The 15,321-nt window shown below is 41.4% G+C and overlaps 1 protein-coding gene across 1 annotated transcript in view; it reads right to left on the reverse strand.

Annotated features, from left to right (window-relative positions):
* Nucleotides 1-1,897: 1,897 nt before the first annotated feature.
* CAND3 (tobamovirus multiplication protein) overlaps nt 1,898-15,321 on the reverse strand; it is a 29,747-nt gene continuing 16,323 nt past the window's right edge. The window contains exons 5-12 of the mRNA XM_087400972.1: nt 14,215-14,398; nt 13,570-13,668; nt 13,044-13,104; nt 12,866-12,930; nt 10,887-10,961; nt 10,719-10,794; nt 2,669-2,871; nt 1,898-2,577 (exon numbers count right to left, since the gene is read on the reverse strand). Coding sequence (XP_087257098.1) covers nt 2,669-2,871; nt 10,719-10,794; nt 10,887-10,961; nt 12,866-12,930; nt 13,044-13,104; nt 13,570-13,668; nt 14,215-14,398 — 763 coding nt within the window. The 3' untranslated portion in view covers nt 1,898-2,577. The remainder of the gene's footprint in view (nt 2,578-2,668; nt 2,872-10,718; nt 10,795-10,886; nt 10,962-12,865; nt 12,931-13,043; nt 13,105-13,569; nt 13,669-14,214; nt 14,399-15,321) is intronic.

Raw genomic sequence — 15,321 nt, forward strand, 5'->3', positions numbered from 1 at the left:
GGCAAGGCGTCCGCATATGTAATGCTCCTCCATCTCAACCTTTGTCCGGCATCTCTGATATATTCTATCCTCCTGTGCCTTTCTTGAGTATCTCCTTGTCTTGACCTAGAGCTAATGTGAGGAGGTCTATAGTAGCTGGCCTATGCATTGCATCTCGAATGACGTGTATATTCACGTATCTTGGTCAAACGATGAAACATTCATAGAGGACAAAGAAGGCACTATGTGTAAAGGCCATCCTCGCGCCAATGGTACTCTCGATGCAAGGCATATCCTCTCAATGTCCATCCTAGTGATGTCCACCATGATGACTTGGCTCAACTCTATGTGGCTGAATTGTAAGGTGGGTGCATCCAAGCTATGATGTAGTGGTAGCAGTATCTCCATCTAGAGGCCATGATCCATGAACCATGCACTAGTTTGTTTAAACCAACAGTCTCTGTCTCCTATTGCAAGTTTTTGTTTGAATCACAATAATCTAATGTACTTGTCTTGTCTATGTTGGCATTTAACTGACGAAAAAAGGGTATCAACCACCACATGCGTAACAACCAACTCAGCACACATGATCTCGTGGTACTGATGTTTGATGTGTATCACCATAGCAAGCAGCATAACCAAGGGCCTCTCCATTCTCAATCTGCTATGAAAATTTGGTCCCCAAAAAGCACCTCCAGACATGAGGGCTAGAGTGCCTAGGGTGTCAAACAACCATAGCTTCTCTCTAGGGCAGCAAGGGCCAACACCCCCCATGAGAGTTTGGCATTAGTAGGCCTCCTCATAGAAAACTTGGGGCGAGAGAAAGTGACCCTTGGATATACATATGATACTCACTCCACCCTATTTCCTTGGTATATGAAATGTGATGCTAAGTTGGATGTCCAAATAGTGAGGTAGTAGAGATCATTACATTGGTCTTCCCAAGGTTAAATATGAGGTCCCTCTACATGCAAAAAGCTTGTAAGTCATCAAAGGTTTGCTACAATCCCTTGGGAGAATCAAAGATGAGCACAATCATCAACATATGGTGCTAGTCCTCTATACACGATACTCCTAGTCCTTCAAACCTATCTATGAAAGTTGAAGATATCAAAGTAGCTCATGGCATTCCCAAATCAAAGGTGCCTGGGGCTTTTACATCCTAGAGCTCTGTAGACAGAGATTCCACTGACATGGCACGACCCCACGTAATAGTGGCTTATACATAGAAGAGGGGGCAAAGGATACTTACAGCCTTCTTCAAGGCGCTACCTCCAACACCAACTCCACAAACCTCCATGGAAGCAACACAAGATGCAAGCAAAGGACCACGAAGAGTGACATTGACAAGGCCAAACCAATATGCAAAGCTAAGAGACCTCGTCCCTTCGATGCCAGGCGACATGCAACTACTTGAGGATCCAGGCCATCATCTCCCACCATTGCAACTGGACTCCTCCACAATCCCATGCTAGATATACTAGGACTCTAGGAGAACCATTGGCTCCTTGTGTACATCTAGATTAGCTTTTGCTTTTATTAGTTCATTCCCCCTTGTTTTATCCATGACAAAATAAACCATGGAACAGTTGTATTTATCATTTGGTCTCATGGGTCATTTTGGCCTCTGGTAAGTCGCTAATATAGTTTACTTTATTCTTTCTTTCTCTCATCCCCACCCCCCTTTTCAATGTTTGGTTGTTGAAAAGCTACCTTGAAATTGCCATGGTCACAATTAAACTAACCCACATCATAAGAAGCTAAGGTTTATCTTCCATAGATCTATTATTTTGAGATATTACAGATTCTTCCACCAATCACAATTGTTCTACTCAACATAGTTACTTCAGAGTAAGATAAAGAGAACAGCGAGAATATTGTATTACATGTTCATGCCTGTTGGCAGATACTACAAAATTGCATTCGTGGCTGACACTTTGCAGTGCCTGACGATGTTGAATAATTTTATTGCATGTATAGTTCACTAATTTACAAAAGGATTTGAGCCTAATCTATTTGGGGTATCACTTGCCCCTGACATTACACGGCTTTGACATGCTTTGCCTGCAAGAATGAAATGAATGAATAAGTAATGGTGCCCAGTGATGGATTGAGGAAAATAAATTGCTCCATAAAAGGGTAGTGTTGATTTTGCATATGCAAACCACAAAAATTAGCAGGCATCTTTGCTTCCATGATCGGTACATAGCATTTCGTTAATCACCTCCAAGCCAACCCAGCTTCAAAGAGAGTAAACAACCAATGCAACCATATTGCTCTGCTTTCAAACTTTCCTGTGATAACACTGAACATTGGTTTGAATTTGAGTGGCACTTCTCTGCTGTGTCTTGACATTCCAATACATTTTGCATCTCTGCCTTTGAGCCTGGCACACGTTGGTAAGATACATTGCATCTATATGACTCAACTGCCTCTTTTAAAGAGCAATATTCCCCCATCCTTTGCCATTGTGCTGCAGAATAATATATGAATTATGTTTGGGCCTTTGCAGCAATCACATTATCCATCGCAAGTAAACAAAATCATTGATGAAGGCATGACTGAGCTTCATATTGATACAGGGCTGACCCTCTGGACCTGCACTTACAAAAAACAATTATGACAATGACAAAGTGTCTAATACTGCTGTTAGAATATTGGATCTATAGAATTAAGCAGATTATCCTACCTATTGATTGGGAATTGAAAAACTTGCTTCTGTCAGTGTCCCAGATGATGTTTCCTCATCATCATCCATCCACTGTTGAATTAATGTTTGGTCAGGGACCACGCCCTTATCTGTAATCAAAAGGCGAGGATGTCCAGTCTCTGAAGATCGAGAAGGAAGTTCCCTCATAACCCAGAGTACCACCAAGGACGGTATGGACTCTCCTGCCACAACACATGAAACGTTTTTTTAGTGCTTTATTGTTTAGAAAAATACAGAGTTGATGAGCAGCTACAATGCCTTTGGAATATACACACGCACTTTTTTTTTTGTGAAATCCATTTTTCATTATCTCACAAAAAGCAGTCCCTAAACGAGGGACAGCCAGTAACAAACATCAGAAGACGTCATTATATAGCAAGAAAGCAAGATAATCTAAATCCCGTGCATGTAGACAATCATCAAATGATTGCCGCGTCGATGGTTGCGATCTTTCCATAGAGTCCATAGTGCCAACACACATACACACACAAAGTACCACCAAGGACAGGCATCTGGTTTAGAATCTTAAGTCATCCAACCATGATTCCGAAGATAATCCTATTATTAGGACAGTCAAAGCTGCACTGAGAGCACAGAATTCGAAAAAAGAAAGTAAGATAAGTAGAAAAGCTTTCTCGTTTCGAAATTTTGATGGCACACGCTGTCTTGTCTTGGATCAGTTAGCTAGATAATTACTTTTCAGGGGAGAAATTCTCTGAAAAATATAAAATTAAATGCGCTGCAAACCATTTAGTTGAGAGTACTGCACTTTGTGGAACATCACTAAGCAAAGTCAAAGACGACCAAAATTTTGGAAGTCTTTTCAAAGGCTTATCAAGAGAGATTTCCTTTCCTCACACTTCAAAGCAAAAGCTAGACAACAATGGAATACTTTCAGGCAATTCGATAAAGAAACAATCTCCACATACACTGATAGGTTTTGGCAAACGCTGATCCAATTACAATCCTTAGAGAAAGTGAGTGAGCGAGATCAACAAAGGAAGTATGTGGCAAGTCTTCAATCTAAATTGAGAGCCGAGATTAATATGTTCCATCCTCCTTCATAGAACTCTGCGATTTCTCTCACAATGAATAGTGAGAGAAAGAATGGAATCCCAAAAGAAGGGAAGAGCTTGGAACAGCATGTACCCTTCCATAAGAAGAGGAGGTTTGATAAAAAGCCCTTCTTCAAATCTAAATTTGGTTTTGTTCCACAGAAGACAAATTCTTCTTCGAAGCCAAACGGTGGAAATTTTCAGAAGAAAGAAATAAGGTGCTTCAGGTACAACAAGGTGGGACATATAGCGACTAAATGTCCTAAGAGAAAGAAGATCCCAACGGCAAAAGTGCATATGATTGAGAACGAAGCACCCAAGCAAGAGGGAGATACAACGCCAAGCCACTCCAAAGTTGCAGGTAAGTATAATTGTCAAGCTCTTCTGAAAATGAAAGGTTTCATTAACGGTAAAGAAGTTGTTATTCTACATGACGATGGTAGTACACATGATTTTATTTCGGAAAGAGCTTTAGCAAAGCTAAACCTAGAGTCATTCCTGTCTCACTACAAAGTTAAAGTTGCTTTCACCAAGACGAAGTATAATTGCACTAGAGAAGTCAAGAATCTAGAATTTCAATCAAACCTTCCAAAGATAGACGAGAAATTCTAGTGGCACCTCTACAAGGAGTTGATATCATCTTAGGAATGCCATGGAGACATCAGTATAATCCTAAGATTTATGACTCACATCAAATGTGGATTGAGAAGGACAAACAAGAAATATGTCTAAAAAGCTCTATGAAAGTTGAAATCAGTCCTTTACTCAACCACACACAAGCCAAAAGAGCAATTAGAAAATGTGAGAAAACATATTTGATTTTGGTGAATACGGTAACAGCTACTCAACCAAACACTAAGCCCACACACCAAAAGTTTCTTCCTCAATTTTATGATTGTTTCTTAAAGGATTTACTACCCGAATTACCATGTTCTCGATCTGAAGATCATAGGATAGAAATCATATCAGGCAATACTCCACCTTGCAAGGCTCCTTATAAAGTCAACCAGCCAGAACAAAAGAAATTCAAAAGCAAGTGGAGGAACTAGTACAGAGAAGTGTTATGCTGAACATAGTCTTTGGCCAGACTAATGGCACTTTTATTATCACAATAATCACAAGGAGAATTTTTGGATAAGTAGGGTTGCTTAGTGGTAACACCATGTTCCTCATCATATTGTTGAGCCCAACAATCAGAGATAATGATGACCATGCTTGTCACAAGAAGACAAATGTTTCTAAAGATATTTTAGATGAGAAGAATTGCCACCTCTGTACAGATGACCATCATGTCCATATTTGGAGAAAGGACACTTGCGAGCAACGCAAGCTGTCTTTGAATCATGAACTTTTAAGTATTCACATTCTTACTTTTGCTTTTGATTGAATATTTTTTATTCTTTCAATAGTATGTGAATGAATGTGAACTTATCGAATGTGCATAGACTGACAAAGTGTAAATCGTACTAGCCTAGTGTACACAAGATTAGCGGAAGAACTAAGGAGGCTCAAAGCACACTGAATAAGACATGAGAGGGAGATAGCAAATATATATCTCTTGCAATGTGTGTTCTCAACAATACATGATAGGCCTCTTATATAGAGAGTGCCCTTCGAATAGTCAAACCATGTGGAATCCTCTCATCAACATCTATCCTTATAGATGTTCTCAATCCACATCTCCACATAATGTAGTCCACATCCTAGGGTGGCTACTTTGATTCTTTCCTATACCATACCTTAGCCTCTAATTATGTGCTTATGGCACCACAACTCTCAACATCTCCCCTTGGTGCCATGATCCTTTGGCTACTGCAAGGTGGTCAGATGTGAGTTGCATTCCATCACCTCCCCTTAGTGCATACATTGCTACTTAAGGTGATTAAGTGTGGGTATTACAAGATCAAATCTTCCCCTGGATGCTTGCATGGCTATTCTCAGGTGGTCAGGTTTGATTCACAAACATATGGACTGAAGGTGGCAAGGATGTTGCTTCTCAGTACATGATGTCGATGGCGTTCTCTTCTTTGCTTGATGTAGCTTGATGCGTGACACTTTGTTCTTCCATGTGCCTTAATGCTTTATGTGTGGATGCCATGTTCTGGGCTATGGTCATCTCATGCACTTGTGCTTTTGGCATGCTTATGACAACGATGTGTGCATTCATGCTTTGATTTGTCATTTGTTGAAAAGGTCTTACCAATTGACTTCTTTCAATATTGATAGTGTCTAATTACTAACAATGATTCTGATCTAACAGGCGCGTAGAGCTCGAAAAGGCGATCACTTTTTCTTTTTGAAGCGCGTGCAAATTCTTCTTGGATTGGACGGCTTGTCAAAGTTTTGATCAAGAAGAGGAGCAATCGATGATGTGACAGAGGCTGTTCACATGCTGCACTCACACTGTGCTTAACAAGGGGCTCTGTGCTTGGGTGGCACTGCTTATTGTGCATGCTTATGTGACACAACTTTGATCAAACTGAAACTCAAGCAACCTATAACTGAACCAAACCTTACGTAACCTAACCAAACTTTTTGAACTCAAGATTAGGTTAACTTAACCATGGTCCAATTAAACTGAACCTAGCTATAAACTTAACCAAGGTTGAACTTAACCACACCCTGGATCAGATGAACTTATCCAAGGTTTAATCTTATCCTGCCACGTGTCTTAAGTGTTTACAACCTTAGAGAAGAATGAGAGGAGCTTCTCTGCAGTGACGACGCGCACCACGTGCAGTTCATCTGCTTGGAGAGGCTCGAATCGAGAACCTCGCCTGCTCGTGCCTGGGGAGCGTGTGAAGTCTTGCTCAACTACGACAATTGAGTTATTTGGGTGTTGAAGCCTTCTTTGTTCTCAAGCTTAGGAGCATCCGGCAATGGTGAAGGCATCAAATCACCTCGGCTCTTCAAAGGCTTGACTCTCCTTCTATCTTCGCAAACATACGCGCAACTTAGCACTATTTTCTACGCTACTTTGAGGCGGGGAGCTGGTTATGCAAGTACGTGGACTGGGAGGTCATTTGAGGAGTCGCTAAGGCGTGGTGGTCACTGGCTGTGTGTCCCTTCACATTGGAGGCGGATAGCGTTGGCTGGCAATGGCTGTTGCTGCAGTCCGCTGTAACTAGAGAGTCGTTGAAGCATGCGCCTTAGTGCTGTTGGACGGCGGCTGGTGATGCTAGCCTTAGATGTTGGCCATGGAGATCCAGTAGAAGTCGCAGCAGATGTCGTAGCAGAGGGTGGGTGACTGCTAAGAGCGTTGCAAATGAAGGAGGCGCAGAGAACAGCAACTGCTCCGTCTCAAACTCATACGGAGTTTGGAACGATAGGACTTCTTGCCAAGCCGGTGCAGTGGTTTATCCAACAATGGAAAAAAAGGAGCTCCTGGCTGCCGTAGTCACTACAAAAGGGCTTTGAGAAGCATCTAGACAAGAAAAGATATAGAAATCATATGAAAAACATACACTTGGCAATTCTCATTTCCTATTGTTTCAAGGACAGGTTTTTTTTTTGTAGTGGTCCTGCAACGGATAGTCTTGACAAGTTGCCTATTGTGACAAATTTGGAGTGAATGATGTGCTGGTATAAACTATTGCGCAAAGAGCTTTTAAATGGTGCAGCTAAAGGTAGAAGCATCCGTATAAGAAGCTTGTATGAATTCAAATAACTAAACATGATACATTTGAGGACAACCAAAGCTCCAAGGATTGTTGGGTTTTAAGTTCTATATTCATAAAATGGACAAGACATGAAATGTTTTCCTATCTATTCCCTGTTGCTCATTGCATCCCTAAAACAACCCATCCAATTGAAAGGTTTTTGTTTACAAGTGTGTTAAGGGCTTAAGATTTAGGTTATCAAACTTACTCTTCCTTCAATATTCCAAACATCCTATCTACATATTCGAAAGACATGCTCCTGAAGGGTGGTGTCCTTGCCAAGAAGGAAGGGCCTCCACATTTAAGTGTGTCTACTTGGCTTGCAGTTAGTGCAAGAATCTACTTTAGGTTATCTACACCCATTCCATGGCAATCAGCTCAATCATACCAAACTTTGGTGAGGCTGGAAAATTGGATGGAACAAATTATCCAATCTAGAAAGTGAGGGTTTGGAGGCCATTTGGTGGCAAGGGAGATACGGGAGGTGATGGAAGGAATAGAGGCTGGACCTGTTGGCATGGTGGATGCTTCAGGCAAGATTACAATCCAAGTAGATCTAGATCTAGTGGGGGCATGGAAATTGAAGGATGCAACTGCACTCTCCATAATCATAGGGATGACTACAGATGCAAAACTTCCACATATCTAATTGGCAGTGACATCGAAGAAAGCCTGGGACATCTTGAACAATGTCTATGAAATTAAGAATACATGGAGAACCGAAAATCAATTGTCCACCCTGACATTGGGAGAAGCGCACAATTTCCTTGTTAAAATGAAAATTCTCAGAAATCAATAGGCAACAATTTGTCAAAAGATGGACCGTAACCAATTGGTGATGCATATGGTCAGTAAGCTTCCAAGGAGCTATCGAGGGTTGTGATGACTTTCATAGCTTGAAAACAAATGAGGCCAATTGCTTTTAAGAATTGGGACCCATTTTTGCTTGCTTCAAGAGGAGGCTCAAATGAAGCCATACAACGGAATGCATGCTCACGATTGAGTTTTCTTGGCCAAAAGTAAGTCTGATAAAGGAAAGCAACAAAAGAAAGAGGAATCCAAAGACAGGGGTACTCAATTGAAGGTGAAGGCAAAAAGAAAATGCTTTTACTATGAAAATCCGAGATACCTTAAAAGGATTGCGATGATTGATCAAACGAAGGAGAAGGTTCAAATGAAGTCGACGGAATCACATGGTTCAGCAAGGATGGGGGGGCTCAATAGAAGGTGAAGGCAAGAAAGAAAATGCTTTTACTCTAACAAGCCAAGATGCCTTAAAAGGATTGCAAGAATAAGATGGTCGATCAAGTGAAGGAGAAGGGTCAATTGAAGTCAACGGAATCACATGTTCAGCAAATGTGATAGTTGAACAACTTCTCTCAATGGTTTCTCCCAACATCCCTAAGGTAAGGTTTGCAGACCCACAAGTGATAGTGTTCATGCAAGGCATTCAAGAATGGTCCACGGACTTGGATTTTGTAAAAGATGACAAATGTTCGAATTGAGGCCAAGGCAAGTACCACCAACAAAGATGAAGATGGGCACTTGAAGGTCAACAAGGGTAGATGAGAACTACATAGCTGCACAATGGTGGATGGTACTTCCGGAAGGTAAGAAGCTTGCTTCAATAACCAGCAACAATCGAAGTTTCCAGGATATGTGTTCTCAATTTCTATTTTATCGGAGTCTGAGGACTTAAGCATTTCACTTTGGGCTGACTGCATTTGCTAGGAGAATGGAGGGTGAAAGCCTTTAAGGGAGTTCTCATTGTGATGCCCATTACCTACAAGACTGCCTTAGAGGTTGGTGATGCAGATTTTGAGAGTTTGGGATGCTGAGCAGTACAAGTGATCTCACCATGGTTACCCAGTTGCATTATGTAGGAAGGCCCAAGTGGTGAACCACTTGAGACCTTTCAGCGGAGATGAAGGATCCAAAGGACCAAAGGAGCACATGTCAAGTGGTGATTCCCAGATCAGTTTGCGAATGGTGTCAATTCATAGACCTAGGACATTTTGTGAATTCATACTGTCATCAGCTTATGAGAGGGGCAGCTAGATGGACCTGTTTTTGGTAGTGAAGAAGATGGCATCTTCATGATTGAGATCAAATATGCCAAAGATGGTTCGTGCTGCATGTATGGGACCTGCGTTTCAGGATGGCTCGCATGTTTGGAGCCAGACCTAATAGAGCAGAAGCTCTATAGAGTCATGGACCGGAATTCAAAGACGCCTTCTAATTGTTCCAGAGAGCTTCTCCAAGGGAGCTAATGGAACAACTGCATCGACATGTGGATGTGGACCCACTATAGGTAGGTGAGAGGAGGTGTTGGAATATTAGTGTCAGCTCCCCACTTGTGAGCCCCATATGAAAAGGGGATGACATAGACCATAGGATGGGAGAAAAGGGGTTAGATTAGGGCTGCCATGCGGGCAGCAGATAGTTGCCACATGGCAGCACATACATCTCCTTGTGGTCTGAGTTTTGAACATCCCATGAGGCCACCAAGGTCAGCATGTAGGGCTGACATAAAGCCCACTGTCGGGAAGAGTTTGGGGCTGCAAGTAGCCCAGCCAAGAGCCCATGGAGAGGGTCAAAGAGCTGGAGTAAAACAGCACAAAGGTACAGTGCAGCAGGACTGTACGGAAGTTACTGGTCGGCAAGACAGCCGGTACTAGTCAGGAGCGCAGGAGGTACTGGTTGGCAAATACAGCAGGTTACAGGTCAGCAAATACAGTAGGACTGGTCAGTGGGTACAGCAGGTCCTATAGCAGGTAAAAGGGCCTGGAGTTGGCATGTGGTCTGGGCAAACATCAGTCATAGGTCTGCAAGAAAGGCCTAATATAGGCCAAGGAACTGGAGCAGCAGGTCGGCTGCCTACAGACTGGGTTGGCCAGTCCGCCATATAAATAGCCCCCATTGTGGGTACAGTTAGAGAGAGAGGTAGGACCCTCTACATTGTGGACAAAAAACAGGGGGTAGATCTAAAAGAAGGCAAGAGATGACAATGGGATCCGACCTCCAAGAACATAACAGCTTTAAGTCATGGCCAGCTACCATCAAGTGAAAACATTTCTTATTTTTAGCATTTGCCTGCCCTTTTCCCCGACAAGAAAGCTTACTCTTTTGCCTCAAAGCCATTTTGGCAGCTTATGGTGAAAGATTTTCCCTTTATGTTCCCTCCTGTGTTTATCCTTTCCCTTTTGTGCACCATTTGTACATCTCAAGCTCAGTCACATCAGTATAATCTAATTTCTTTTGAGAGAAACACTCATATTTTAAAGAAACTCACACTCCTCTTGCAAAAAAATTTACCTATGAAATAATATAGGAAGAGGAGGGCAGGAGATTGGTCACGTTGAACATGCTGTGATCTCCACACGTCCAATGCCTGCAAAACATTTTTTGAAATTTTGACCTTTGTAGTCTCTTCAAAATGGTTCTTACAAGAATTACTTTTCGAGATAGGCATAGAAATCTTACAGGGATATCTGTGAACAGTACCAAAAATGCCCGCAGTGAGAAGCAAATAACAGAGATAGATGCCAAGCATGCAACCTGCAAATCACCATACATTTTAATGAGAGAGCAAAGCAAAAGCACAACTGTCATCTATGTAGGCTTCATACGCCTTCATGACAGCATAGCCCTGTAAGAAAATATCACTGGATGCATATAGAGTATTCCATTCCATGTCAGCTAATGTGCTGTCCATGTGGCAGCCTTGCATTCCATGTCAGTTCAGTCCAACACTCTAAAGCTCAATGAGCACAATAAAAGCATAGTCCCTTTTGCACTTTCTTCCGAAATTGCATGGGCCCTCTCCTTTTAGCAGCCAATGCCTTGTCTTCAGCTCCCTTTTCAAGCTGCGCACTAGTTTGTTTTCTATTCTCATCCCTTTTCAAGCTGCGCACTAGTTTGTTTTCTATTCTCATCCTATAAAAGCTAACCAACCACCTCCTCAAAAGATTGGAGTTTCTATTGTCTGCTAGGCTGCTCACATAAAACTCAAAGATATGATTCAGCCCATTATATACAATCTCGCCTAACTCACTTTCCTCAATTTTAAGTGATTTTGGGCAAGTTCATTCCAGATTTCCCTGATCCTTAAACTAAATTCAGCAATGGCCTCTATCTCTCCCTGTATAAGGAGCATACCTTATCATCAAAGTACGTTTTCACAATCTGTTATTTTTTTAGCGCCTATATCTAGCCTCTTTTCTTTTCTTCTATCTTTTCTTGTATAAGGAGCATACCTTATCTTCAAAGCAAGAATATGCAGCGTATACGTTCTGTGCAAGACTTTCCAGGTAGCATCAAGAGTGGATATCACTTCAATCCAAGTGTCTTACCCTACCTTTTCACAATCTGTTATTTCTTGAGCACCTATCTCTAGCCTCTTTTCTTGTATCATCCACAATCTCCCATGAGTCAAGAGCTAAGAGGGCATTCTGAATCTTGTGATTCCAGACGTGATAGTCGGATGACCCCTACAACTCAATCATCCGAATACTTATAAATGTCATTTTGTGATCAAATCTTAACCGAACTGCAACCAAAGTGAGCACAAGAGGTGCAATTTCCTTCACACGCCACAAAAAGGTCAACCTCTTGCTGAGATTAAGTGTGATTCATTGTGCAAATGCAAAACCCCCAGATTTTTGACAATAAATTCTTGTATTTTTTGTAAATCTGTCAAACTTTGCATAGTCAGAGATCCAAATGCATCCAAAAATGCAAATTTGTGTCACAACAACAATTCTGAAAACTGCTCCAGCCTACAAAGCCTAGCAACAAATTAGAGGATCCATGGAACATAGATGCATGGTCCAACATGCTGGTAGTTGTAACTTGGCATCTAGTCGATGCTCGGTGGCCTACCTTTGGTACAACTCCCAAGCCTTCATTAACCATCCCTTGCATGACTCCATCAATTGATCGTACATCTCTAAAAACTGTCAGTCCCATTTACCTTTTTGAAACATGTAAGTAATGAGTATGGTAAACTATCCCCAGTACTAGACGATTAAATAGTTAAAATTATATTCAAATAATCAAGCGCATGTTGGCTACAAATTGTACAAATTCACATGAAAAATTGGCCATCCAAGCACTACAAACGACCTACAGTTTCAGCTTTCAACACAGGTACCATGTACAATGTACACCTCTAGTGACTGCTCGTTTTGCAACTATTTGAATAGTAGCAGATGCTCTTAGAGACAATTTATACCGAAGTGTCACAATTCTCTGTACACCTCTAGTGACTGCTTGTTTTGCAATTATTTGAATAGTAGCAGATGCTCTTAGAGACAATTTACACATAAGTGTTACAATTCTCTGTACACCTCTAGTGACTTCTTGTTTTGTAACTATTTGAATAGTACCAGATGCTCTTAGAGACAACTACACTCATCCTTAAACATATTAGCAGGGAAACAAAAACTTACACGTTATATTACCTTCCTTACATCACGTGAAGCAGTTCCTGATCGAACTCTTCTCATCTTGTGATACAGAAGAAGCCCTGAAAAGTATGTGCTATCAGAAATTTAGAAATTTAATTTAAAAAGTATAGCATCAAAGAACCAGCACAAGTCTACCCATGATGACAAGTATCATCTCAACATATCAACTAACCGTATCCAGCAAGGCCTCCCCCTGAAATCAATATAAATACGGCAAAAATGTCTGAGTAGATCTGCAAAGCACCACAACATTTACATGTTAACTAGCAGAATGAAAGCATAGATCCGCAAACACCCCATAGCCTATCAGAATGCAAAATCCATGTGGCAATGATGCCAGGTGGAATATGCTTCCCAAAAAAAATAGTGCAAAACAGAAGGTAAGCCTTGAAAATAAAAGTGTGCATCAAATCATAAGCAAGGATATGCATGCACAGACACAGCCCACTGACAAGTAGTAAAGTGTCAGTGTAAACTAATAAAGACTAGAAAAAATCACTTTACTTGACATTGTAGACAGGAATAGTTTGCTCCTTAGATCTAGAGAACAATATTGGAAGACATGGTATGCATCTGAGCCTTCCATTCATATCACAGCAAGACCATAATCTAACCAACAAACTCTCCTTTTACAGAGAAAAAGCTAAAATGGACCATGAATTAAAATTTTCCTGAGCAGAATAGAAAAAACAGCTTACCTGAGCAAGAGTACCCGAGTTTATGGGGTTATCGCTATCCATACCGATCCAGATAAGCACAGCAAATGCTGCTGTTATGATACAAATGAGTACAACCACCTGGGTACATAAAACCATAACGTGCATCAATTCACCTGAAAGACATTCAAATAGGCACTGTCCCAGCAAAGACAGGATGTTGTCTTGGGACAAGATCATCAATTTGATTGATTACTGTGGAAAAGGTTAGTATGCAGGGAACATAATCAGCATGCCCCCCATAATAAATGCCCAAAAAGGTGATGAGTATTAAGTTTCTAGTTAGATTATTGACACACAATGAGGTGAGCCTTAATATGCCACAAATTCCTTGCCCGTAGTATCAGTAAACCTTCCGAATATCAATCCATTTTCCTTGAAGCCATCTTTTAAAATCTTGAGGAATCCATAACATGCCCAAACTCATCATACAGAAGCAAAACGAAGAATGCATCCTTTAACATCATCATAGTTGTCCACAATGTTGAACCCTTATTTATGTCGGGTGCACCAATCTCTAATCTGTGACATTCACACATGCTTCAAACTTGAGGTTATGCATGATGACCTAATGAAAGGATGGACACAAAAAACGAAAGCTTTTGCACGGGAGATAATTTGTAGTACCCCAATCACAAACTTTTGCCGAGTGCGTATCCGAGGAAGCCGCCAACATGGACAACATTTTCGACTTCTTTCAGCATGCCTATGAGACTCCACTCTATCATCAAATGCAGGTAGAACCACATAATCATGTTCTTCTTCATCTTCTTCCTCCTCCCTATCAGTAGCTTGATGGCATAGATCGACCCTGTCACAATCATCATTATGGCACATTTACAAAACACAAACAATTACAAAAGTACTAAAAAGGTAGATATCAAAGTTGCTGCTTTTTAAGGTAGATATCAAAGTTGCTGCTGGAATAGTGTAACAAGAGAAGTCCACAAGATTCAAAGAAACTTTCCATTTAAAACCCATCATATGAATGAATGTATTAATGTACCTCCTATGCATATGATAGTTGCTTTTGGAATGACGAGATTGTAGCTTTCATGCAAGAAATGCAAATGGAAAGCCGCAGAGACACTTCGCAAAAAGCACAACAAGTCAATATTGAGCAATAGGTTGCACTCTTCTATTTCAACATATCAATGCACCACAAGTCTACAGCACCCCACTTACATATCACAAGATGAACCATGTCATCCAAGAGGATCTCCAACATTTACACACATTTAGAACTTGGTTGGCACCTCACGAGTTCCCTCTCAAGCTCAACTTCTATAGAGACCATTGCCTACAAGTTTTGGCAGAAGGGTTCATCGATCCACCACGCTACACACAGATCCACCTCCCCCACTCCGTGAGGATATTGATCCGACAATTCCGTGTTTCATCACACCGCCTCTGTATTGAGAGTGATCAAGTGGAAGGCATACCCAGAGAGGCTCGCATTTGCACTCTATGTGATCCCCAAGAGATCAAGTCAGAGGAGACTTCGCTTTTAGATTCCCCGTATACTATGAGATTCGAGGTCGCTATCACTGCCTCCTTACGGATGGTTTCGGACCGCCTAGAGAGTATCTCATATGGGCCATGAGCCTCTGTCGTGACCTCATGCGCGTATGATGATGTGTCCGGACGGAATAACATACTGCAATAAATGTATCAGGTGATTGAAACTACACCCACACCCACATGTGTCATATGTGCTCCTCCTTTCACATCACA

The sequence above is a fragment of the Dipteris shenzhenensis genome, chromosome 29, assembly GCF_047967505.1.
Source record: "Dipteris shenzhenensis isolate YYH24624 ecotype China chromosome 29, Dip_SZ_1.0, whole genome shotgun sequence".
Classification (NCBI taxonomy): domain Eukaryota; kingdom Viridiplantae; phylum Streptophyta; class Polypodiopsida; order Gleicheniales; family Dipteridaceae; genus Dipteris; species Dipteris shenzhenensis.